The following is a 26,709-nucleotide window of genomic DNA, read 5'->3' on the forward strand; positions in this document are numbered from 1 at the left end:
CTACAGGTTATTGCCAAACCAAAGACAGGTAGGCCCCTGCCCAGAACCGGAAGACCAACAACAACAACCAAATGGGCAAATGGCAGAGTGGCAGGCAAGGCAGGCGGGGCTTTTGCACAAACCCCCTCCGATGTCGGGCGGAAACGCCAAGGAGCAGAACCTTCTCCTGCCCGGTTGCCCGCCGTCGTCGCGACGTCGAGCGTATAATTAGCAGGCGCAGCGCGACGGGGCAACGGCCGACGACGAGGAATAGACTATAGGACACGCTGTCGCCCTCTTGCAACCCCCCCTTCCATGCCCCTTGGCCCAGCAACCCCGCCCCCGACCCCGACCCAAGATAAAGGCCCTCCTCCTCCCCTCGTCGTCGCGCTTGCGTGCGCGCTTGGCCGGAGGCTGGCTGGGAGGAGGATCTGACTCCGAGCCGCGTCGCCGTGCTGGGCGCTGCGGCGAGGGATCGGGGGCCGACCCGCCTCCCGCCACCGCTCGGAACTCGATCGTCCTGGAGGAGGTGAGCTTCCTCCACTTGTCCTTTCCTTCCTGTCGTCTCTCCCCCTGCAAGCTGTCTTTGTGCCGCTGGTTTTTGTTTTTTTTTCTTCTTTTTTGCCACTAATTTCTATCTGTGCCTGCGTGCGCATGCATGGTTCTTCAATCTCTTCGTCCTCTTCCTTAATCAAGAACTGGATAGGTAGTCCCTTCGTGTTAGGTGTTGAATTTGGTCTCGAGCCAGCGGCGTGTCTGCGTTTCCGTCCTTTCTTACCCCGGCGACTGCTCGTGCGCCGGCGATACAACCCAACTTAGCTGCGGTGGTGGTAGGTGGCCAGTGGCCTGGTGGTTTTGCGATTTGATGCTGTCCCGTCCCGTCCATTCGATAGCTGAAATAAAGCGTGTTCAATTCTAGTTTCTACCGCGATACAAAATTTGAAGCAGCGGTGATCATGGATTGTCGCTCCGCTTTGCCTCATGTCCCGTCTGAAGCCTGGTTTGTTCACGGTCAATCCTGCATCATCGTGTGTTTCATCAGTAGAGAGTTCTATGATGGAAACGTTCTGAAAACGGAATGCCTGTTTTTTTGTAACATCCAGTTGCAGAGTAAAGAGCTGTTTGGTTCCCCTGCAAAACCCACATAATTTTTTATATTTTTGTTTGTTTTTAAGCGTCAGGAATTACACCCAATTTAACCACGGGAATTATTTAAAACCATCGTCCTTTTCTTTTTTTAAACAACCATTTGGTCTTCTGCAATTGCAGGGTACGTTCCAGCGCATTCACCTCATTTAGTATAATTTCTTTGAGCGCTGCCGCTGCTAATCACACTCTTCCGTCCATTTGGCCGGCCCGCCTAAAAAAAGGGAGACCTTTCGGTAAAGCAACAACGAATCGATTCCGGTGGTGATAGCAACATGTCCTGAAAACGAGTGGTTGACCGGTACTCGCTAACAGCAGCAGTACAAGTCATCTTGGTTGAAAGCTTGAAATCCGGTCCGTATTTCTAGCTCCTTTTTAGCTTCAGGGATCGGCTACCAAATCGCGCCCAGCCGTCAAGGACTCATGGTCACGCCTCGCCAGTTGTTACCAGCATAAACGTGTGGTCTCGTTTGAGTAATGGCTGGCTATCAAACTCTGGCGTGGTCAAAGCCTGCCTTCGACCACGCTCCTTTTTGTGGAGCTGCTAACCTGGCAGGTCGAAGCTTACACACTATTAAGTTGCATGCACTAACCAATTCAACCCAAAAACTTAATCTGATAGGGGTAGATGGACAATTCACTTATATTATATTCCAACATGTTCCCTCACGTTGAGCATCTCTTGGGTCTCAGACCTAGGATAGAAGCGAGCAACAATTATTTTATTTAATTGCGCTAACCAGAATTCGAACTCGTGACCTCTGTCTCCGATACCATATTAAATTGTATTTACCAATCAATTCAATCCAAAAGCTTAATCTGATAGGAGTAGATGGTCAATTCACTTATATATATTCCAACACACATAGTTTCCTTCTCATAGTACACGAACAAGTGTGTCTTCACGCGTGCTGTCTGATTGCTCTGTCTTCAAAATTAAGCAACAAAAAAACATGATTGACCAACTAAGGTTAATTATTAAATAACTTGACCAGCTAAGGCTAACTGTTGGACATCGATAACGACAACAAAACATTTTTAGTATCAAGAAAGTTGGGTAGGCTAAATTGAAACCTAATAGAAGTCGCAAGTTGGGCTTCAGTCACATAGAGAGTGTGCTTCTGTTAAAGACTAATTTTTTGGGTGTATCTTATTTTTCAAGTCTACTTTTAGTGTCTATTCTTATATCATTCAATCTTTTTCTGCCTCTCTTCATGTTACTATCGCATCTTATAATCTCACTACACACTTACAATTTCACTACACACTTGTCTTTCGGGCTCTCCGTTAGACATGTCTAAACCATCTCAACCGGTGTTAAATTAACTTTTTTTTCAATTGATGCTACCTCTTACCCATTATATATATCATCGTTCATGACTCGATCCTTTCTTGCATGACCATAAATCCAACGCAACATACATATTTCTGTAACACTTATCTATTGAATATATCATCTTTTTATAAGCCAACATCATGCACCATACAACATAAACAGATCTCATCACCATCCTATAAAATTTGTCTTTTAGCTTCTATGGTACCTTTTTTCACATAGAATGCCAGATGTTTGACGTCATTTCATTCACCTGTTTTGATTTTATTGCTAACGTCTTTATCAATATCTCCTTGTTTCTCTATAGCACTAAACTTGAATACCGAAAAGTATCATTTCTCATGTGTAGTCATGAAGTCACATCTCATATTTTGAATTTAGTTCTACTAAGTCTAAAACCTTTGGACTCTAGAGTTTCTCACCACAACACTAGTTTTCTATTTACTCCTGCACGATTTTTATTAACTAACACTACATCATCGTCCGCAAAAACATATACCAAGCCCTTGTATGTCTCTTGTAATCTCATCCATCACTAAGGCAAACAGATAAGAGTTTAAAACTGACCCTTGAAGTAGTGCTATTCTAATTAGAAAGTCATTTGTGTCCGCATTACGTGAACACTAGTCACAATATTATGGTTTATATTCTTAATGAGTCCAACTCCAACATATTTTCTTAGAGCTTTATATTTGTCTAAAGTCAACCATATAATATTTCTTGGTATTTTACCATAAACCTTCTCCTAGTTATTAGTCGAAAAATAAGCAGGTATTTTTGGATCCCGGCTAATAGTGTATAAATCTCTAGCAATGAACTGAGTCATATATTTTAGCGTGTTTGTTAGCCTTTCCGTTTTGATCATCTTAAAGACAACCATTTTTAAGATAAAATAATTAGCTCTCGTATCAACGAGACCGATCCTGAGTCTCACCAAGGTTTCTTTAACAAGGCACGTTTTGGGACCATTTTATTGTCTTTTGGCAGTTGGCACTAAAATCCTCCTTTGCTCCCTATTTTAGTTTTTCTATTTGCATTGTCCCCCACTGACAGGTGTTACTTTTTTTCACCCTCCTTTTTCTGCATCCGGGTGCTGATATAGACAGGAGTTGTCTGCCCTTCTGCTGAGCGCGTATTTTTATGGTCTCTTTATTCTCTATTATAAGCTGTAGTTGCTCAGCTGATGGGTTACCAAACAATGGCATCCAATCCGGAGCGCTTTCCCCTTATTTAATGGGGGGAATTCATCTTGTCTGCAACGCACTGGTAACTGCAAACCAAATGCACTGCTTTTAAAGTTCTCCTTCCCGTTTTCACTAGAGAGACCAAGAACATCACATTAGCTTTGTCCAAGGCCAGATAAGGTCATCTTCTCGCAAGGAAACTGCATGTTTGTTTTGTACTCTGAATCTGAAGTCTGGCTGGCATATTCTAATGATTCTTTGCCCAATCTCTACTTCATTCCAGCTGTACCTGTAGACTTCCAGTCCTCTGCAACCTACAAAATGTCAGGTACATGTTCAAACTGTCTCATTTATCTTTGTGACAAAATATAGCAGCTAGAATTCATCCAAATGACTAACTTCCATTCTCTCATTATTTCTGAAGTGCGTCGTCGGTCAACCAGCATGGAAGGGCTGCTCACGCTTGATGACTGGAAAGAACGGAGATCAGATGTGGACAACTCAGAGGACGAGCGAAGGCGGCTATCCATAGGGTCACTGAAGAAAAAGGCATTGAATGCATCAAACAAGCTCACACATTCACTCAAGAAGAGGGGAAAAAGAAAGGTGGAGCATCGGGCATCGTCCTTCACAATCGAAGATGTTAGGGATGAGCAAGAGGAGCGAGCCGTCTTCACCTTCCAGCAAAAACTTCTGGACATGAACTTGCTGCCTGACAAACACAACGATTATCACTCGTTGCTGAGGTTTGTGCACTAGGAATACTGTACACATCGAGAGCTATAAAAGCACATATATAGCTCCTATCAATTTGCAGCATAAGAATCTGACAATTGGAATTTCATATTCTTGTTGAATCCCTGCAGGTTTTTGAAGGCTAGAAAATTTGACACAGAGAAAGCGATCCATATGTGGGCTGAGATGCTCCAGTGGAGGAAAGAATCTGGAGCAGATACAATACTAGAGGTGATGTTCTAGTAGTTTTTTGTTGTTAGCTTTGATTTGTTTTGATGGTTATCATTACTTGACGCTCTGAGGTCTCATTGCTTTTTGTTCATCTACTTTTAAATATTTGGCTGCTCTCTTTCCCGGTTCATTTCATAAAATAACAGAAAGACTAGAGATGAGGCTAATGCTTTTGGGTTATTTAGTACAGTAACATCATGACCGTACATTTCTGGCTGCGAATTTCTATTGGTTCATAGGTTGCATATTGTTAGTGTGGGAGATGCCATCCTGACAAATGTGTCCTGTGTGACCAAGAGCAAGAAACCATAGATCACATTTTGGTGGGATGTGTTTTTCTAAGAGTTTTTGGTTTCAGCTGCTGGGACAGGTCAACTTGTCTGTCTTTGCTCCTATGGTGAGAGAAACTAAAACGATGGAATGGTGGAGCAGAATCAGTGAGCAGTTGCAGGGGATTGCTAAAAAAGGGCTCAATTCCTTGATTGCCCTTGGTCTTTGGACTCTCTGAACCATAGAAATGGATGCGTTTTTGATAGAGTTACACCTAGCCTGGAGGGTGCTATTGGAAGAGCTGAAGAAGAAATTATTATTTGGAATTTTGCGGGAGCCAGCCAAACATCTTGCCCTTATTACAGCTCCCATTCCAGGTGTCATGTAGGGCTCTAGTAGAGAGTTAAGTAGCTAACTTCATAAGGGAAGGATGTTGTTTGAGTCTAGGCTGTGGGGGCAGGATGGCCTTGTTTATTTTCTTTTTTCTCCTTTTTCTTCTTTATTTCTTTTTCTGTTTTGTTTGTATTTGGTCTAATTTTAGACCCTTCTTAATTCAATGATACGCAGCTCTCCTGCGTGTTCGAAAAAAAGTGTGAGAGATGCCTGTGACCATCTTCAAGTAGCCGTTTTTGACATGCAAGTTATCGATGGTGCTAATATGTCTTTATTTGCAGACCTACATCTCTAATCTCGGATGTGCCCTTTATGTTTCATGAATCTTGAATAACTCATGTCTATCAATTGCAACTAAATCCTGCAGGACTTCAGTTTTGAAGAGCTAGATGATGTGCTATGCTATTATCCTCAGGGCTACCATGGAGTTGACAGGCAGGGAAGACCAGTATACATTGAGAGATTAGGGAAAGTGGAACCAAATAAATTGATGCACATTACTACAGTTGATCGCTACATGAAGTATCACGTGCAAGAGTTTGAGAGAGCCTTCAGGGACAGGTTTCCTGCATGCTCTGTTGCAGCAAAAAGGCATATTGATTCTACAACTACTATACTAGATGTCGATGGCGTGGTATGATGAGTCTTCTCATATTGGATGTATCTCTTTGTGGATGATCAGCTTACTAACCTTTTAATTTGTCCAAACACATTGAGTAAATTTTGGATTCCTGCAATATTCATGCTGATTTTGAATCTTGTTGCAGGGTCTCAAGAACTTCAGCAAAACAGCAAGAGATATGTTAAGTAGAATGCAGAAGATTGACAGTGACTATTATCCAGAGGTATGTGTACTCTTGTTGCTTTTCCTGATCATACTTGACTGCCATACTGAATTTCTTCGTATGCTCAGACGCTGCATCAGATGTTTGTTGTGAATGCTGGTAGTGGTTTCAAGCTACTATGGAGTTCTGTGAAAGGCTTTCTTGACCCTAAAACTGCCTCGAAGATACATGTGAGCATAACTGATCTCTGGAACTACATTATTTCCTTATTTTGTCCAACTTAGTATAAATTTTCATGGAGCCTCAATTGTAGGTTTTGGGAACAAAGTTTCAGAACAAGCTTCTTGAAGTAATAGATGCAAGGTATTTTTTCTATTACAACCATATTAAGCATAATTTCTCGATCATAATGATTATGTCCCATTAGCTTAGATTGTGTGTGTTTTCTTTTGATGTTGGTAGTCAACTTCCTGAATTTTTGGGGGGGACATGCACTTGTGCTGCTGTGGGAGGATGTATGAGGTCTAACAAAGGTCCATGGAATGATCCAGATATTATGAAGGTAACTTCATTGATTTATTTCATAATCATATACCCATATGGCCACAGCTATGTTTATTATTGGGGTTGCTGGATGAGTTTCTGTACTGCAGTGAGTTATGATTTAAAGTAATTTTGAAATGGGAAACATATAGTATGTATTATATTCTCAAAAAATACAAAACCACTTTGAAACGAGCCAGATGGTTAAATTTGTCCGATTTCTATTGATTGTGCGATGATCAGTGATATGAGTTCAGCCAGAGTGGCAAAATTGAACTCTAGCTCATCAAACATACAAGGGTGGATCGAAGGGGATTGAATAGAATTAAATTCCTTCTTAGTCAAAACTGAATGGAAAGGGATTCAATCCCCCTCAATCCACTCCGGTTTGGCTGAAATCGAACAAGGCCTAACACTACCGGACTCACGTTCTTTGCCGTGTCTCAGACACTCGGCAAATGTCATTTTACACTCGGCAAAAAAAAGCACCCGACAAATTAAGAATCGCAAAAAACACAAAAAAACAGGAAAATATTTTTTAAATTATATGAACAACTCTCCAACCACACTACTCATTACATACTCATCGCTCTATCATTTTTCACTATTATTTTGAATCAAATTTACATGTTTTGTGAATGGTGAGATTTGAACTCGCAAACCTTTCTCCCGCGCATACCCTCCTCTGCCACTACACTACTACATCAATTATGTCTATATTACGTTTTCATTCATCATGTACTATAACAAACTGAGAGTACATGATGAATGATGAGAGTGAGAAATAATAAACTTGCATAAGAAATAGGGACGGTGAGGATGAGAGAGAGCGACTCCTCTGCGCCGGTGCCCACTCCGGGGCCGGCGGCCACTTCCTCGCCGTTCCCTTCGCCTGGGGCGGCGACCACCACTCAAACCTCCGTTGCGGCCGTGTTCCCCCCGCGACGACCTTCGTCGTCTCCTCTTTTCCGGGGCGTTGCTCGTTTGAAGTCTGGCGGGAGGACCAAGTTTGAGCGATGGGGCGGAGTTAGCCCGGGCAGCGTGCCATCCTCTGGGCTCCCCTTTCGCGACGACGTGCTTTCTTCCAGTCCTCCGGCCACCGCTGCGGTTCGTCTTCAGCCGGAGTCCCGTCCGCCTCCCCTTGTTCGGCGTTCCACCTTCCGTACGACGCCTCGACTCCCTGCGGGGGCGGATGCCGAGGGGTGGGAGTTGGTGGAGTCGAGGAGGGCGAAGCGGCTGCGTCTTCGGGCGCTTCGGGTCCGTCGTCATGGGCCCTCCCCCTCTGCCTTCAATGGCGTTTGCTTCAACTGCCTTTCACCTCGTCACCTGGCCCGCCATTGCCGCCTGGATTCAAGATGTTTCAATTGCCTCGCGCTGGGCCATAAAGCTGCGTCCTGTCCCAGGGACCCTGCCACCTCTCCGGTGCCTCGAGTTCATTCCTCCACCGCTGTGCACCCTGTCTGGGCGAGGCTTGGCGGCTCAGTGGCGGCCGGTTCCTCTGTTTGGTCGCGGCTTGGTGGCACAAAAGGCCCGGGGCGCCCCATCTCGGTCTGGGGAAGGATTTCCCCTCCCATGGATCGCTCGGACGTGGGGAGGCAGCGGCTAGTTCATGCTCCTAAGAGGGTGTGGAGAAGAAAATTTCTGCCAGCTTTGGGGGAAGACAATCAACAACATTCGCAGCCTTCGGTCAATGGTGCCTCTGGCTCTCCGAGGGGCCGGACTCGTCGTCGTCATTCTCGCAAGAGACTTGCCCCTCCTTTGGAGGAGGGTCACCTGGTTCCCCATCGTTTGGAGCGCACTGCCCAGGTTTCGCCCTCTCCCGGTGCTGCTGTTCGTCCGGTTCCTCCTTGTATCCTGGGTTGGAGCCATGCTATGTCATCTGCTGAGGAAGACCTGAAGAAGGCGGTGGTGATCTCGGTGATCAGCGAGCGTACAACTGTTCCAGGGGAGGAGGTGGCAGCCCTGCTCGCGCCCTGGTTAGAGGTTGAGGAAGGTTCGCTTAGTCTTCTTCGACTATCTGCGTCCAGTTTTCTGCTGTTTCTTCCTTCTGTGGGGCTGATTCGGCTCTTGGAGGAGAAAAAGTCATTATTGAAAGCGTCATCCTTTTCGGTGATCTGCCAACAATGGTCAAGGTTCACAAACTCCTCAGGAGGGATCCTTCCTTTCTTGGTGAATTTTCATTTGGATGGCATTCCTGTGCATGCTTGGGAGGTTGCCACGGTGGAACGGCTGCTCAATCCCTTTGCTTCGGTGTTCTGCGTGCAGTCGGACCTGGATGACCGCACCTCTTTTCGTTGTTCTGCATGGTGTGTTGATCCCGCTTTGATTCCAGATTCAAGGGAGTTATGGATTACAGAACCCCTGCAGTCGCCAGAGAATGCTGGTCAAGGGTTCAGAACTCTAATTTATCAAGTCAAAATTCATTGGTCCTTCCCTTCGTCATCTGCTGAGCTTGGGCCCTCTCTGTCGCTGGGCGATTTGGGCGCCAGAGATTGGGCTCGCCGGAGTCCCAGATCACGTTCTCCTCCGGGAAATGGCAGAGGGCAGAGTAGCCGACCTCGGCGTTCAGTCATGGAGAGGTTGGGCCCTCATATTAATGATGGTTCCAGTGCTAGCAACAAGCGCTGCTCGGGCATCGAGGCAGCTCTGGTGCCTTTGGCTGCAGACTTGGGTGATATTGATGAAGGCATTTCGAACTTGGTTAACCGTGCGGGCCTCGAGGCGTCTTCTGTGACTGCCTTGGCTCCGGTGCCACTGGTTCCATTAATGGCAAGAGCAGACAAGGAGGGAGAACATCTAGTTTATGATCATCGTGCGGGCCTCGAGACCCCTTCCTTGGGTGTCTCGGCTCCGGTGTACATGGCTGCATCGTCACCAATTGATGGAGCTGCTGCGGCTGAAACTCTGATCTGCGTTCACCGTGCGGGCCTCGAGGCCCCTTCCTTGGGTGTTTCGGCTCCGGGGCGCTCTCATGGAATATTGGATCCCAATTCTGTCAGAGGGGGGGCGTTGTCGGTTGCTGGGACTGTTTCCCCGCGGGCTCTGCTTGTATATTCTAGAAGACGCCCCATTCTCGCAGATGTTGGGGCGGACTCTGTTTCTGGGTCAGCAGACCGGGTGGATGCTCTCGTGCGCAGTTCTCCGACGGGAAGGCAAGAGCTACTTGAGGGGCATGCGGGGGAAGATTGCTCCGCTGACTGTATCTCGGCATCGGTTTTGGACACCACGACATCGGATGTTGATCTTTCGCTGGTGCAGGATTTTTTGGCCACCATCACTAAACCAGTTGACTGCATCTTGGCCAGACCAGCTACCCAAAAGCGGCGACGTAAGCAGACGCCAAAAGATTTTATACCTAGAAGAAGCAATAGACTGAAGAAGGATGGTAGGGGGGCGCCTTCCACAGCTGTAAGAAAAATAAGAGTGGATATTGCTAGAACCTTGGGGATATGGGCTGACCAGGAGGGATTGGCACAAGAAGCTCTTGATGAATATGGGCGGCTGTTTTCTAAGCCTCTAACTCAGGACCATGTCGCTGCCTTAGCTGCACTGTTCGGTTGGGCAATTCCGGAGAATGCTGATGCTGCAGATTCACTGTTGGGACAGAGTCCCATTATTGTGTAGTTCCCCCTTTTGTTCTTAGGTTGGGAAGCTTTTTCTCTAGTCGTACTCCTGTCTTTTGTTTCTATGGATATCTCAAAATTGTTGATTTGGAATGTAAGGGGACTCAATAATAAGTCTCGGCGGGATTCTGTTCGTAGTTTGATTGATTCTGTGAAGCCGGAAGTGGTTTGTTTGCAAGAAACAAAAAAGGAAAATATTTCTAGATGGACAGTCATGTCGACCCTTGGGGCTGATTTTGATGAATATGTGTTCCTCCCAGCAGAGGGTTCTCGGGGTGGCATCTTGGTGGCTTGGAAGGGCAATGTGTGCAAGGCTATTGCATCAAGGGTGGATGTTTTTTCTGTTTCTGTTCAGTTCCAGCAGAGTGAGGGCCCCCCTTGGTGGTTCACTGGAGTTTATGGCCCACAGTCGGACGTCCTGAAGGTGCAATTTCTGCAAGAACTTCGTAACATTCGCCTTACGTGTGTTGGACCGTGGGCTGTTGGAGGGGATTTCAACCTCATTTATAAAGTGGAAGACAAAAATAATCAAAATGTTGACAGGGCAATGATGGGCCGTTTTCGTCGTCTTCTTAATGAGCTTGAATTGGTGGAAATTGATCTTTTGGGTAGACAATTTACTTGGTCTAATGAGCGGGAAGCGCCAACCCTTGTCAGATTAGATCGTGTTTTTGTGACCACTGATTGGGACCAGTTGTTCCCAGATTGCATTCTGCAAGCTTTGGCTTCTTCCATTTCAGATCATTGTCCTTTATTGCTGGGCTTGAGGGACTCCTTCATGGGTAAACGTCGCTTTCATTTTGAAAGTTTTTGGCCAAAACTTGATGGATTTATGGAGGTTGTGCAGCAGTCCTGGGAGCAGCCGATTATGGCTGTTTGCCCTTTACAGAGGCTCGCTGACAAGCTGCGGAGGCTTGCCAAAAATCTGCAATCTTGGAGTCATAGGAAGACAGGCAATATCAAGCGACAACTTCTTCTTGCGAGGGAGATTATTCATCAACTGGAATCTGCCCAGGATTCAAGATTGCTGTCCTCACTGGAAATTTGGCTTCGGAGACAGCTTAAGCATCATATTTTGGGCTTGTCTTCTTTTGAGAGGACCAGGGCAAGGATGCGTTCTGGTCTGAGATGGCTCAAAGAGGGTGATGCCAACACTGCGTATTTCCAGCACCATGCCAGATACAGGAAGAAGAAAAACTTTATTGCCAGTTTGAAGACAGAGGACAGGGTGTTCACTGATCAGAAGGATAAGATTGAGGTGGTCTGGGATTTTTACAGCAATTTGTTGGGATCTGCGGGACAGCGTAACTTCACTCTTGATCTTCAATCCTTTCATCGATCAGCTGTTGATCTTACCGAGTTAGACCGGATTATTGACGAGGAAGAAATTTGGAACACCATCAAATCCATGCCTTCAGATAAAGCTCCCGGGCCAGATGGCTTTACAGGCAGATTCTACAAGATGGCGTGGCCAATTATCAAAGTAGATTTTATGGCTGCTGTGAATATACTGTTTCAGGGTGATGATAGTAGACTTTTTCTCCTCAAATCTGCATATATTACCCTGCTGCCCAAGAAAGTTGATGTGGAGGAGGTAAAAGATTTTCGCCCTATAAGTCTGATCCATAGTTTCGCCAAAATCATCACTAAGCTGCTGGCTAATCGGTTATCAGGGAAACTATCACAGCTTGTGTCACCTAATCAAAGTGCGTTCGTGAAAGGTAGATACATTTTGGATAATTTTGTTCTTGTGCAACAGATGGCCCGAGTTTTGCACAGGCAAAAGGAACCGAGAGTGCTCCTAAAGCTTGACATCACCAAGGCCTTTGATTCAGTTTCATGGCCTTTCCTTTTGGAGGTCTTACAACATCTTGGTTTTGGTGCTCGGTGGTGTGATATGTTGGCAAAGTTGCTACGCTCTTCTTCTACTAGAGTTTTGGTTAACGGTGAACCAGGAGAGTTGATTTATCATCAAAGGGGGCTCCGTCAGGGAGACCCTTTATCTCCTATGCTCTTTGTGTGTGTCATGGACGTTCTAAATTCAATAATCTTGAAGGCTGAGAGCTATGGTTTGTTACAGCCGCTGCTTCGTCGGGGAATTGGACAGAGAATTTCCTTATACGCCGATGATGTGGTTCTGTTTTTGCATCCGGTGAGGTGTGACTTGGAGACAGTCAAACAAGTTTTGAAGGTGTTCGGTGAAGCCTCAGGACTTGTTACTAATTTAGCAAAGAGCTCGTTTACTCCGATTTGCTGCAATGACCAGGAGGTTTTGGCAATCCAAGAGACGCTATCTTGTAATTTGGTGAATTTTCCTTGCAAGTACTTGGGCCTGCCTTTGTCTATTAGAAAGCTCTCCAGGAGGGACCTTCTCCCTCTAGTTGAGAAGGTTGCAGATAGATTGCCTGGTTGGAAAGCTGCTCTTATTCACCCGGCGGGTAGGGCTACTCTTGTCAAATCTGTCCTCTCAGCTATTCCAGTTTACCACCTTATTGCACTTCAATGCCCCAAATGGGTCACCAAAGCCATTGACAAGATTAGGAGAGGTTTCCTCTGGAAAGGCCGCAAAAATATCAATGGTGGGCACTGTTTAGTGGGTTGGCAGAAGGTGTGTGTACCATTGACTTTGGGTGGTTTAGGTGTTCCAAATCTTGAAGTTATGGGCTGGTCCCTCAATTTGAGATGGTTATGGTTGAAGAAAACACAACCTGAGCGGCCGTGGGCTTTCTTGGATATCCAAGTTCATCCCAATGCTGCTGCACTTTTTGCTGCATCGGTTCAGTCAGTTGTGGGCAGTGGAACTGACACCAAATTTTGGACTGATCGCTGGCTGCACGGTAAAAGAATTGCAGATTGGGCTCCTTCGCTGTTTGCAGCTGTTAACAAGAAGGCTGTGAGGTCAAGAACAGTCCAGGAAGCAATTAATGGTAGCAGTTGGGTTCTTGACATTAGGGGCAATTTCTCCTCTATGGCTTTCTCCGAATTCTTCCAGATCTGGGATCTTGTTCGGGAGGTTCAACTGTTATCAGATGTTCCAGATCAGCACATATGGACACCTTCCCCCTCAGGCTCTTACTCGTCCAAATCGGCGTATGATCTTTTTATGATGGGAAGGGTGGGTTTTGCGCCTGCTGAGCTTATTTGGAGAAACTGGGCCCCTCCAAGATGCAAGTTCTTTCTTTGGCTCGCGACTCGAGATAGGTGCTGGACTGCAGATCGCTTGGCAAAGAGGGGTTTGGACCATCCTGTTCAATGCCCCCTTTGTGATCAAGAGGATGAAATGGCATTGTGTAGTGTTTGAGGAAATAAACAGAACAGCAGCAGTATGGCCTCTCCACTTCCACCTCCACCTCCACCCCCACCTCCCTCCCACGCCCCCAACCCTCCCACCTCCACCCACCACCCCTGCCCCTCGCCGGCCTCCACCCCGGAACCGGCGACCAACCCAGAAAACTCCCTTGGTGTCCCTCTCGCTCCACATGTGGGCCGCCTAAAGGCTCAACGTTGGAGTGATACTAGTCCAGTCTCATCATCTGGTGACTCCTGGCTGGCACCCCAGTCCTATAAGGAGGCCCTGTTAGCATATCCCTTGGCTCCCGCGGCTCCTCCCCCGGCACCAAGTGTGAAGCCTGTCTACTCGGCGAAGGCGGTGGCTGATTCCCTTCCTGTGGTGCAAGGCCGGCGGGCTGGTCCCCGGCATGACGACGACGGATGGCAAGTGGTGAGGAGTAAGAGGAGGCAGTTTCGCGGTGTTCAACTCCCTCGTCGAGAGCCCCCGGTGGTTCTCCGAGGACGGTGTTTCAACTGCTTCTCCTCCGGCCACCTGGCTGCTGTCTGCCGTCGACCCACGCGCTGTTTCCGGTGCCTCAGGCTTGGGCATCAGGCTGCCAAGTGTCCAGGTCGCCTTGAAGTGCAAAGGAAGAAGACTGTGTGGCAACGTTTGGAAAAACAACAATCGAAGGTCTCTGTGTGGCAGCGCCTTTCAGAGCAGCGTGAAGACTCGCCAGTGGCCTCGCAGCGGGCTGATCCCTGTAGGCGTCGCTCGGTGTGGGTCCAGATCAGCAGACCTGAGGCTGCTGCGATGAAGGAAGATCCCCCTAGGATGGCTGATGATGGGGAGTCACATAGAAGCCTCCGTTACAAACGAAAGAGAAGACGATCCAAACATGGAAAAGGATCATCAAGGTCTGTGGTCGCCCCTGGCCAGGCGTTATCGGCCTCGTCAGAGGATGAGGTACCTCCGTCGACTAGACAGACCCCTGTTCAGTGGGCTGGCGATCAAGGCGAAAGGAACTGGGGGGCTCTTTCTTCCTGTACCCTTGAATTCAGTGATGACATGGCTCGTGAAGAAGCAAATATGAGAAGAGCCCTCTTCGTTACAATAGTGGGAACCAGACCATTAGTGATGGGGCCTGAGATCCTTGAGGAAGTTGCTCACAGTTTCAACGTCAAGTTGGAGGATATGAAGATTCATCACACCAAGCCAGAGGATTTTCTTCTGATTTTACCTGACGAAGATACTGCTTCAAGGGTGCTTAATGGCGGCAAGATTTTAAGAGGACCTCGATTCAGCCTGATATTCAAGCGGTGGACGAGATGCTCTCACGCCTCATCTTCGATAATGTCAGGGCTGGTAGACTTGGAAATCAGAGGGATCCCGGAGCATGCTTGGGCACTTTCTACGGCAAAAAGTATTCTGATTGACTCCTGCTTGATAGCTGAAGTGCACCCTGACACTTTGCTCAAGCAAGATCTATCTTCGTTTGTCGTCAAAGTTTGGTGTTTTAACCCGGAGAAACTCCAACGTGACTCAGTTCTTCACATTATTGAGCCTGGGTTGCAGATGTTTGAGAAAAGATGCCTCACATACAAGATTCAAGTTAGCGTGCTGAGGGCGGGTTCAAGCATCACACCAGCGGACCCCACTCCATCTGTGGCTGGCGGAAAATCCCCAGGGGATGAAGACGGAAATGGAACTCAAGATCCCCACCCTCGACGTCCAGGTGGCTCTCAGGTCCAGAGGAGGCCGTTACATCTTCGATTGGGCCCACAGTCGTCTTCCGGCCGCGGCAACGAGGCGCCTGCGCAGTCATGCGCCTTGGAGGAAGTAGCGGGAGATGCTGGGCGAGATCTGCATTTAACACTGGGCACTGATATGTCTCCAACGTCCGAGGTGAGGACGCTGCACCTTCGCCAGGCCCCGCAGCCGTCTTTGGGCCGCGATTTCGAAGCGCCCGCGCCGCCATACGCCTCGCGGGAGAATTCTGGAGATACTCTGCGTGTTACGCAATTAATGCCGCTGACGACCGAGGAGCCCCTTCACGCTGAAGCGCTTCCAGAGGCGTCTCCTCACATTGATGGCGCACCTTCACAGGATTTTGAAGTGGCGGGACAAGTAACGATGGAGAAGAGAAACAGTCCCCAAGGTTGCTACTCTGCGGTGCACGAATCTGGCGGGATGACTTCCCGCCTTGTGATTAATGGACCTGTAAGGTTCCTCAGGCCAGATCCGGCCCGTTGCCTGGTTGGGTCGCTAGAGACATCTGGGCCTGTTCCTGTCTCGCCTCATGAGCCGGCTGGGCCGCTAGAGACATGCATTTCCTTGCCTGTCTCGCCCCAACTGTGTTCTGGGCCGCTGAAGACGAACACCCTCATGATAGTCTCGCCCCAACTAGTTTCTGGTTTCCCTGAGTCAACGTTTCCAAGTGCTGGCCTGCCTCTACAGATGCTGGGAATGGCTGGGAGGATGGCAGTAACAGTCCGACACAACGAAGCAACAAAGGCTCTCAAGGTCTACTTTCGCAGAAGAACTAAGGCACAACCCCTCCAAATCAGTCAGAATGAAGAGACAGAGGCCAGTATAATTCAGACAAACAACACTTCTCACTCGGACTCAAGACTTCTGAACCAATCTTTATCAGGGAAGGAAGAATTCCTCAGAAAAATCAGTAAAGCAGCTGATAAAATACTGCCGGCTCCAAAGCAAACCATGAATACCTCATCAGCCCCACAATCTTCTCAGGTGGCTGCTCCTAGGCGCAGCCGACGCATTGCGGGGGCTGGGGTTGAGTTTAATATGCGAGATTGGGGTAATAGGTCTACTAAAAAGGCTATGAGAGCTTTGCATATCTTATCTGATGACAATGGTACTACCCAGGAAGCACTAGACGCGTATGCAAAGATTTTCAAGCAACCTTTGTCCCATAACCAGGTAGAAGCTTTGGCGGCCCTCTTTGGTTGGACCCCTCCTCCTGGACTTGTTTGTTAGGTCCCCGGCCCCCTGGTGTTCTCTGTAGTGGCTTTTATCTGTTTTCTATGGATCCTGGAAAACTTTTAATTTGGAATGTGAGGGGGATGAATTCCTCTGTTAGGCAGGACTCAATAAAAGAATTGGTGGACTCCTCCCAGGTTGATGTGGTGTGCTTGCAAGAAACAAAAATGCAGAACATCTCTAGGAGAAACATTCTGTCTATGTTGGGAGCTGATTTTTCTGAGTATGTGTACCTCCCATCTGTGGGGGCAAGTGGTGGTATTTTGATTGCTTGGAGGAGACACATTGGTCACACAGGACAGACAAAATTTCAAAATCACAGTATTTCGGTCCAGTTTTGTAGGGCAGAGGGGCAGGCTTGGTGGCTTACTTGTGTGTATGGACCTCAGGGTGAGGGGGAAAAAATTCAGTTCCTCTAGGAACTTAGAGACATCAGAAATGCTTGTGATGGTCCTTGGATGGTGGCTGGGGACTTTAATCTCATCTACTGCTCTGCGGATAAGAACAATTCCAATATTAATAGGGCAATGATGGGTCGTTTTCGACAGACAATCAATGACATTGCTCTTAAGGAAATTCCATTACATGGGCGAAAGTACACATGGTCCAACCAGCAAGCAAACCCTGTTTTAGTTAAACTTGATAGAGTGTTCTGCTCTGTGTCTTGGGAGCAATGTTTCCCAAATGTTCTCCTCCAGAGCATGGCATCACATGATTCTGACCATTGTCCGCTCCTGCTGGGTCTTCAAGGGAACAAACCTGGGAAGAAACGCTTTCATTTTGAGGCTTTCTGGCCAAAAATGGAAGGTTTCCTGGAAGTGGTACAGGCTGCTTGGAATTCGGTACACAATATCAGGTGTCCATTCCAAACCCTGGATTTGAAGCTAAGGGTAACAGCAAGATCTCTTCAAAGCTGGAGTGACAAACAGGTGGGCCATGTGAGGCTGCAGTTAGCCTTGGCAAAAGAACTGCTTCACAGGTTTGAGATGGCACAGGACGAAAGAGACCTCTCCCCAGCTGAAAATTGGTTTAAGAACTGTCTCAAAAAACACTCACTGCTGCTGTCTTCTTTCAAACGCACTATGGCAAGGCTGAGATCTAGGATCACATGGTTAGGAGAAGGTGATGCGAATACGAAGTTTTTTCACATTCATGCTAGGCATCGCAAGAGGAGGAATTTTGTTGCCAAGTTAGTGGATGGTGGTCACATTCTATCTGAGCACAGTGAGAAAGCTGCAGCAGTGGACCTTTTCTACAAAAATCTTATTGGGCAGAATGGACAGAGGGATATAACAATTGACCTGGCAGCTCTTGGCCTACCTAGATACAACCTGGCTGCCTTGGACTCCCCTTTTACAGAAAAGGAGGTCCTGGAAACCATCAAAGGGTTACCCTCTGACAAGGCCCCGGGACCGGATGGATTCACTGGTCTTTTTTACAAAGTGTGCTGGAACATTGTGAAAAGTGATATTATGGCAGTGGTATCTTCGGTTTGGAGCAGAAATTTCAGCAATTTCTGGAAACTTAACACTGCCTACATCACCATGGTGCCAAAAAGAGATGGGGCTGAGCAAGTTAAGGATTTCAGGCCAATTAGCCTGGTCCACAGTATTGCAAAACTCATTACGAAAATTCTCGCAAACCGACTTGCACCAAGACTGAATGAATTGGTATCCCCAAACCAAAGTGCATTCATTAAGGGGCGATTCATCCAGGACAACTTCATGTTAGTGCAACAGACAACTAGACTGTTTCATCAACAAAGATTATCTCGGTTGCTCCTCAAGCTTGACATCACCAAGGCCTTTGACTCGGTCTCCTGGCCCTTTTTAATTGATGTCATGCAGCAGATTGGGTTTGGACAGATCTGGAGGGACATGGTTTGTGGTCTTCTTGCTTCATCCACCACACAAGTCATGCTCAACGGGTTTCCTGGTCAACAAATTCAGCATAGAAGGGGGCTTAGACAAGGGGATCCGCTGTCACCAATGCTGTTCATATTGGTCATGGATGTTCTTGGACACTTATTTATAAAGGCAGAAGAGGCAGGTTTATTGCAGCAGCTTGCAGCAAGAAGACAACTTCACAGAGTATCCATTTATGCAGATGATGTAGCCCTCTTCTTACACCCTACGGTGGATGAAATCTCCATCACTCTTGATATCTTGCAGCTTTTTGGCAGTGCCTCTGGTCTCAAAACTAATGTGCAGAAATCCAATGTCTACCCCATACAGTGTTCAGAAGAAACTATCTTGGAAGTCCAAAGTATGCTACCGTGTGAGGTCGCAGTTTTTCCTTGCAAGTACTTGGGACTTCCTCTTTCCTTGCACAAGCTGTCCAAGCAACAGTTCCAGCCGTATGTTGATAAATTTGCTGACCAACTACCTAATTGGAAAGCTGATTTGATGACCAGAGCAGGCAGGAGAATACTAGTGCAACATGTGCTCACAGGTATGACTGTGTACCTGGCTATGGCAATTGATATACCCCACTGGGCAGTTGATGCTATAGATAAAATAAGAAAGGGTTTTCTTTGGAGAGGAAGAAAAGAAGCTAAAGGGGGCCATTGTTTGGTGGCTTGGGGCAAGGTGTGTCGCCCACTTCAGCTTGGTGGACTGGGTATCTCGAGTCTACCGGAACTTGGATGGGCCCTCAGGATGCGATGGCTGTGGCTACAAAAAACTGACTCTAGAAGACCTTGGACAGGGCTTCCTATTCAGGTCCCAAGTAAAGCCAGAGCGTTCTTCAGTAAAGTCCTTATCTCGGTGGTAGGTAATGGACATAATACCCTCTTCTGGTCTGATAACTGGTTGCAAGGCAAAAGCATCTCGACCATTGCCCCGAGCCTGTTTTCTGTAATCCCAAAGAAGATAGCTAAGAGTAGAACGGTCTATGAGGCCTTGTCAAACAACAGATGGATTTATGATATTCGAGGTGGTCTAACTGTGGGAGTTCTGGCAGATTATTTCAAGCTCTGGGACTGTCTCTCTGGTTTGGAGCTGCACCCCCTCATTGAAGACAGACACATCTTTAGCATAGCCCCAGATGGAAAATATTCAGCAAAGGCAGCTTACAAGGGTCTCTTCCTGGGATCATGTGCATTTGGACACTACAAGAGGGTTTGGAAATCTTGGGCTCCATCTAAATGCCATTTCTTCCTCTGGCTGGTGGCCCAAAACAGGTGCTGGACTGCTGACAGATTAGCAAAAAGGGGGCTCAATCATCCTAGCAGTTGTCCATTGTGTGATCAGGAACCTGAAACTATTAATCACCTGCTGGTCTCATGTGTGTTTGCAAGGCTTTTCTGGTATAATCTGCTCAGAAAGTTCGGGTTGGATATCTTGGCCCCCCAGCCGGGCCTGACTTCCTTCCTGGATTGGTGGGAGATGATTTCTGAAAATGTTCAGGGAATGGTCAAGAAAGGTCTGAATTCACTGATCTCTTTGGGGGCCTGGATGATCTGGAACCACCGTAACAAATGCGTTTTTGATGGACAAACTCCCTGTCTCCCCTCTATCCTTCGGCAGGCTGATGATGAGAGAAGACTGTGGGCATTAGCTGGGGCCAAGGGCCTTTCTTTCTTGGCAGCTTCCTTAACAAATGGCTGATTCCTGCTGTTTCTATTTTAGTAGTAGTTTTTTGAGTCTGGCTTTTTTGGACTCTTTCACTTATAGGAGGTTCTGGCCTCCGTAAGGAGCTTATTGTTTGTAACCTGGTCTATTTTAGACCTTTTTTTTTTCCTCTTCTTAATATATTTTAAGGCGCAGTTCCCCTGCGCTTTCGAGAAAAAAAAAATCAAGAGGATGAAACGGTGCATCATCTTTTAATCTCTTGTGTCTTCTCTAGGGAAGTGTGGTTTAGGATTTTCTCCCTGGTTAATCTGCGGCAGTTCTCCCCCGCGAGGGATGATTTGGTTTTCCAAGATTGGTGGGCTAATTTGGAGGCCAAGGTCCCTCATGCGCTGCGCAAAGGGATTAACTCCCTTGTGATGTTGGTGGCATGGTGGCTTTGGAAGCAGCGGAATAATTGTGTGTTTGAGGGGGATGCTCCTAGTGGCAACCAGATTATTCAGAATATCAAAGACGACGCTCAGAGGTGGTGTCTCGCGGGTGCCAAAGATCTGGGCACCATCTGGCCTTAGTTTAGGAGTAGTTTTTGACTGTTTTTTATTTTTATTTTTTATTTTTATTTTCTTATATTTTTTTGTTGTTTCTCTGTACTCTGGTCTTCTTTAGACCATTGGTACTTCTTCTATCTTAATATATCTAATGCGCAGTTCTCCTGCGCGTTTTAGAAAAAAAAAACAAACTGAGAGTAATTTGATTATTTGAGGCACTAAATAAATTCATTTTAAAATGTGATCAACTATAAAGTTGCATAACTTTTCAAGATCTACAAGTTCTATTTTGATAGTTTCTACATCCAAGGCCGTTTACAAAATTTGAATTTCAAATTTGAAAACTTCACACGAATTTTTCAATGATAAGATGATTTCAAATCAAAAAATTGACAATTACAAAGTTTCATTACATTTCAAGACCTACAACTTTTATTTTGGTGGTTTTTACATCCAATGTAGTTTAAAAAATTCAAATTTTAAAATTCAAACATAGTTTTGCATGACAAAATGATTTCAAACCAAAACATTGTCAACTACAAAGTTTCATAACTTTTCAAGACCTACAACTTTTCTGTTGGTGGTTTTTCCATTCGACGTCGTTTTGAAAATTCAAATTTTAAATTTTTTAAATTCAGACGTAGTTTTCGTTGACAAGATGACTTCAAATATAAAAGTTGCCAACTACAAATTTTATAACTTTTCAAGATCTATAAAGTTTATTTTGTTTGTTTGGTCATTTGTTCATCTCACATGATGGTTCTAACATTATTCAAAAATCTTGTATATATCTCTCTTGTAATTTATGAACAAATTTACTTTTATTTTGTCATATGAAGAAATGATCAACATATAAATTGTACATCTTGATGAGTTATACAAATTTTTAGTTAAAACTTTTTCATTTGAATTATTTTACTGCTTTAAAATGTGATTTTTAAATTGTCTTTGTCTAGTGTCCAAAATAAAAACACTCGGCAAAGAAACTCTTTGCCAATTGTTAAAAATAAAACACTCGACAAAGAAACTCTTTGTCGAGTGTTTTTTTTACCGAGTGTTTTTTGCTTGGCAAGTGCCCGAAAAAAACACTAGGCAAATCATTTGACACTCGGCAAAGAGCCGAATTTCGGTAGTGTAAACATAAGAATTAGATTGAATATCCTCCATGTGTTTGGTACATGTTGTCATACCTTGTATTTTCCATGTACCATCTGACAAACGATGGTACTTTGTGCGTTCCATTGTAGCTTGCACATAATAAGGAAGCAAAGTTTACAAGACATACCAGACGTTTATCCGAGATTGAGCAAGGGCGGAGTTCATTTGCTAGGTTACATCTTTTGAAGGTATGCTCTACACTGCCCTACACATTGAATCATGCTATATTCTTTAATATGGATGAAACCTTTTGCTCAATCAATTACAGTTATTCTAGCAACTAAATACTGTTGTGTTTTTTCCTCTCGAATGACAGGGTAGAAACAGTGACACGTCAACTGTGGAGTCAGGATCTGAAATTGATGATCTTGGTGCTCCGATCATGAGAAGCACAGTGGGGTGTAGTCGATTGGCCCCAGTTCGCGAAGAGGTGTTATATTAAGCTCTAACAATGTAGCAAAGTACCTTAACCTTGTTGGATCGTCCTAATTTTAAGCCTTTCTTGTGTGTACTGAACCTTATGTTTTACATAGATGCAGATGAGAGCACGAGACTCTGCAGCTTATTACAGCTGTGACGATCACTTTGTTGTGGTGGACAAAACAGTTGACTATGGTCGAGGAGGATCACCGTCAGATAAAAGCAGTGCTTCAGAAGTAAGAACTCATGTTCGGCCACTGGATGCTAGCACAGCAGCCCACGTGGCAGGTATGCTCATTGATTCTTATTGTAATATATTGTGAAGCCGCAATATATTCGTTTCCCAGGCATTTCTATTCACTCAACTATTTTGTAAAACATGAATAGTGAGCTCCTGAGTACTTGTAAGATGTTAGCTTTACATTTCATGCTCAACAGTAATAGCTTAGAGATATCGACATTGTTGATGTTCTAGTTTACCTAGGATAGCATGCATGCTGTTCAAGTGTTTTACGCAAGGTTATCTAGTTCTAGTCATCCGACTAATCGTGATTAGTCATGTTTATCAGTGCCTTGGAGATCAGTTATGCACTACTATTAGTCAGGATCAGTCGTGATTAGTCCGGCTGATCAGTGCAATGGTGACTAGGGTCAATTCCATGACTTGAAAACATTGAGTTTATGTTTATCACTATAGAACAAACTATTGCATTTGTTCTATTGAGTTTATCTACTGACCCATATCTTTACTCTCTATAGGTCCCTCAAGTAACAGGCGAGCTACAGTTGTGCCTGAAGAGGTTTCAGATGAAGGAGTGTTCCGTCGCTTTGTCAGACTACTTCTGGCCTTCATTGTCAAAGTCTTTGCCTTCTTTCACATAGTACGTAGTCAGCAGGAAACGAGGGTCAACAACCTACTACCTCCTGCCGAACCAGAACTGATTTCTGACGATCATCCGGCAGTAGAGACTTTCAATGTAGACCACATCAGTCCTGTCATAGAGCGCCTTCAGAGACTTGAAGGGAAGGTCGATGAGCTTGGCAGCAAGCCTCCAGCGATTCCTGTGGAGAAAGAACGATCCCTCTTGGAGTCATGGGATAGGATAAAATGCATCGAATCTGACCTGGAGCGAACAAAGAAGGTAAGTTTCCATCAAGTATGTCAGTTTATCTCCATTTGTACCTGGTGATTCCATTAGTACTAAGAATCCATACAAAAATTAGAGAATATTTACAAATTAAAATTCCTAATTAAATGTAAAACGGTGCTATAGCATCAATTTTACTAGATTGTTAGACATGGCAGAAGCGGAAATAAAGGCATTTGAAATGTTGAAACGCAAGTGTTGAAACATTTCTGTACACAACGCAACTAAAACCATCTTGTTTTAAATAAAAGATAAAATGAAGTGGCGGGAATATATCATTCTCATGCATCCGTGAGAACAGATGATTGAAGACTGTTCAGAGAAATCGCTATCTAAACTTGCTGCCAATGTCAAGCGAAAATAAGGAAAAAAAAACTTATTTTTTGTCAGGTGCTGCAAGCCACTGTGAGGAAGCAACTGGAAAGCGCTGAGTCCCTAGAGGAAGTGATTAGATCAAGCCTACCTGTAAGATCATCTGCTGGGCTCTTTTCTGTCTTCAAACCTGGATTGTAATGTGGCTATACTGTTCATCTCACCGTACTGTCCATGCAGAGACGAAGATTTTGTTTATAACAAGGAACCAGTACTGCTGAAATCAAGATACATCCTGTCGCGGAGAAAAATATGCACAGGAATTCGATTGGTGATGTGATGAAGGCCGTGCATTCAGTTGTCCACATTACTGGCAGAAAAGATGGTGACCACGGATAGTGAAAAACACGGTCCACTTATTTATTTTTTTCTTGTGACCCTAAGAGGCCTGTGCATTTTTCATGTTAACAGAGGATGTTAGGATGGATGGCATTGCAAGGGCTAGAAAAATAGGAGATAGAAATGTGGAAAGTGGGGTGGTACCCGAACAACTGAACAAGTGCGCATATTGTGATATACAGGTCCGCGTCTATGTTATCTTTGCAAAGAATTGTGCGATATTACTAATGTTAGGGAAGGGGATAAAATAGACACAAATATTTACGTGAAATAATCTCCTCCAATATTAAGAAGCAAACAACCACGAGGAAACAGATTTACTATTTATCGTCGAGTACAAGTTACAGGGAGGTCCTATATTTATAGGCGTATAGAAAAAAATATTTCAAAACATATTCTAAATATATAAAAGGAATTAGAGGCATATTCCAACAAATCTCTCCTTGACTCTAAATTTATAGAACCGTTTCCCAAACACCACTAAGATGCTAAATTTGAATATCAATCAAGTCTAAGTAATCATTAGACTTGGAACTGTAGCACGACTTCGTATCATCAAAATAATCTCTCTTCTGGAACGTAATAGAAACAGCTTCAGCATCAACTGTTGAACATTGCAAGTAATATATATTATTCAAACGGTTGTCCTTCAAGATAATACGATTGCCACGATAAACCTTAAAACCAGGCGGCGGCGGCCATAATGTGGATAAAAACAATGTGTCTAACCCTAGCTCTGATACCACTTGTTAGGATCGTAGGAGGAAAAAGAGAGAGTTTAACGTGGAAAAAACTCCTCCAATATAGAGGAGAAAAAAACCACGGGAAAACAGATCTATTATAGACACATTGTTTTTATCCATATTATGGCAACCGCCGCCTGGTCTTAAGGTTTCTCGTGGCAATCGTATTATCTTGAAGGGTATCTATTTAAATAATCTTTATTACTTGCAATGTTCAACAGTTGATGCTGAAGTTGTTTCTATTGCGTTCCAGAAGACAGGTTATTTTGATGATACGAAGTCGTGCTCCAGTTCCAAGTCTAACGATTTTTGATGATACGAAGTCGTGCTCCAGTTTCAAGTCTAATGATTCCTTAGACTTGGTTGATATTCAAATTTAGCATCCTAGTGGTGTTTGGGAAACGGTTCTATAGATTTAGAGTCAAAAAGAGATTTATTGGAATATGCCTCCAATTCCTTTCATATATTTGGAATATGTCTTAAAATATTCTTTCATGTACGCCTATATAGGCCCTCCCTGTAATTTGTACTCTGTGGTTAATAGTGGATCTGTTTCCTCGTAGTTGTTTGCTCCTCCATATTGGAGGGGATTTTCCCATATAAATCTTTGGTCTATTTTATTCCCTTCCCTACACGTAAATCTTTGTGTCTATTTTATTCCCTTCCCTAACAAGTGGTATCAGAGCCACTATTAACCATTGGGTACAAGTTATATGGAGGATCTATATTTATAGACGTACAGGAAAGAATATTCCAAGACATATTTCAAATATATAAAAGGAATTAGAGGCATATTTCAACAACTAATAAGAAGAGACGACGATAATACAATAATCTACTATTTTGATTCTAAAATATAGTTCTTTCTAACTATATTTTTATATCCATATTTAAATAAATAATGATGAATTGAAGGTTAATCAATGAATTTATATTTAATCTGAAACAAATTATATTTTAGGATAGATAGAGTATACATAGATTGAACTCTCCATTTTTGTTGTACATGTTCAATGAAAAAGGACCAGATTACCTTCATGTATCACGATGTGACACCACAACGGTAGGTACTTCCATCGATGTGTCAAGGCTGCCAGCGGCGGCGATCTGACCGCTGGCGTGACCCTCCTGGACTCCTGGCGATCGGTAGACTGCTGCTCAGGACAGATACAGTAAGATACAGGGTCATCTCGTATTTAGCCTAATGTATTTCTCTCGGATATAGGACCGGATACAGAAAGTTAAGATTTGGGATGGATACAGGACGAGATCGGATAATAATCCGGGCGGGTAAGAAACGGATAACGGATACTACTCGGGTAGGTACTAGATAGTTGTCAAGTAGTTCATTTTGATGATATTAATTGCCCAGCCATTCAACAAACACATAAATTAAGCAATATATAATCATGTATATGATTGATCAAATGTAGGAAAGGAAACCCATGCAGTTCAAAGTTACTAATCACAAGGACGTTGTGGAACCAACACCACAATATTAAAAATTCACAAAATATTCTAGTTTCACTCAAAAATTACAAATAAGTTACAAAAACTAATAAACATTTTATACGAAGATAACTAAAGTCCTCATATATAAAGTAAAATAATGATTATGTTGAAACTTGAATACTTACAGTGATTTCACATGTAATTCATACAAATAAGTGAAAGTGCATTGGAATAAACGCGGGCATCTTATAGATCTTATGATCCAAACATTTTTATGGTTATATATTGTCGGTACCCTAAATCAGGGGTACCCTCTCCTACAGCATAAAGGCATCGCACCCATGCGACGACTCCTGGCCGCGTGGAGGACCGCGCCTAACTCCACCGGATGGGCGAGCCAAAGGGCGCCACGTGGCGAGGAAAGGCACCATGCCTCAGTAAGACCGGACTCCCACAGAGGGTCA

The 26,709-nt window shown here is 44.8% G+C and overlaps 1 protein-coding gene across 8 annotated transcripts; it reads left to right on the forward strand.

Moving 5' to 3' along the window:
- On the forward strand, positions 1 to 24,269 carry LOC100192840 (uncharacterized). Of its 8 annotated transcripts, none has more exons than XM_035966637.1 (16): positions 1 to 508; positions 3,782 to 3,825; positions 3,929 to 3,973; positions 4,070 to 4,391; positions 4,512 to 4,611; positions 5,642 to 5,908; positions 6,042 to 6,119; positions 6,188 to 6,289; positions 6,373 to 6,422; positions 6,522 to 6,621; positions 21,861 to 21,959; positions 22,088 to 22,201; positions 22,305 to 22,479; positions 22,951 to 23,333; positions 23,730 to 23,804; positions 23,892 to 24,269. In XM_035966637.1, the coding sequence occupies exons 3-16, from the start codon at positions 3,967 to 3,969 to the stop codon at positions 23,910 to 23,912; spliced, it is 1,893 nt and encodes a 630-aa protein (XP_035822530.1). In that variant the 5' UTR covers positions 1 to 508; positions 3,782 to 3,825; positions 3,929 to 3,966; the 3' UTR covers positions 23,913 to 24,269. The 8 variants fall into 8 exon arrangements, with proteins under 8 accessions (XP_035822530.1, XP_008676497.1, XP_035822529.1 ...); XM_035966636.1 differs by having other exon boundaries at positions 88 to 508; positions 3,564 to 3,825; XM_035966638.1 differs by lacking the exon at positions 3,782 to 3,825 and adding an exon at positions 3,564 to 3,727 and having other exon boundaries at positions 88 to 508.
- The last annotated feature ends 2,440 nt before the right edge of the window (positions 24,270 to 26,709 follow it).

The sequence above is a fragment of the Zea mays genome, chromosome 4, assembly GCF_902167145.1.
Source record: "Zea mays cultivar B73 chromosome 4, Zm-B73-REFERENCE-NAM-5.0, whole genome shotgun sequence".
Lineage (NCBI taxonomy): Eukaryota > Viridiplantae > Streptophyta > Magnoliopsida > Poales > Poaceae > Zea > Zea mays.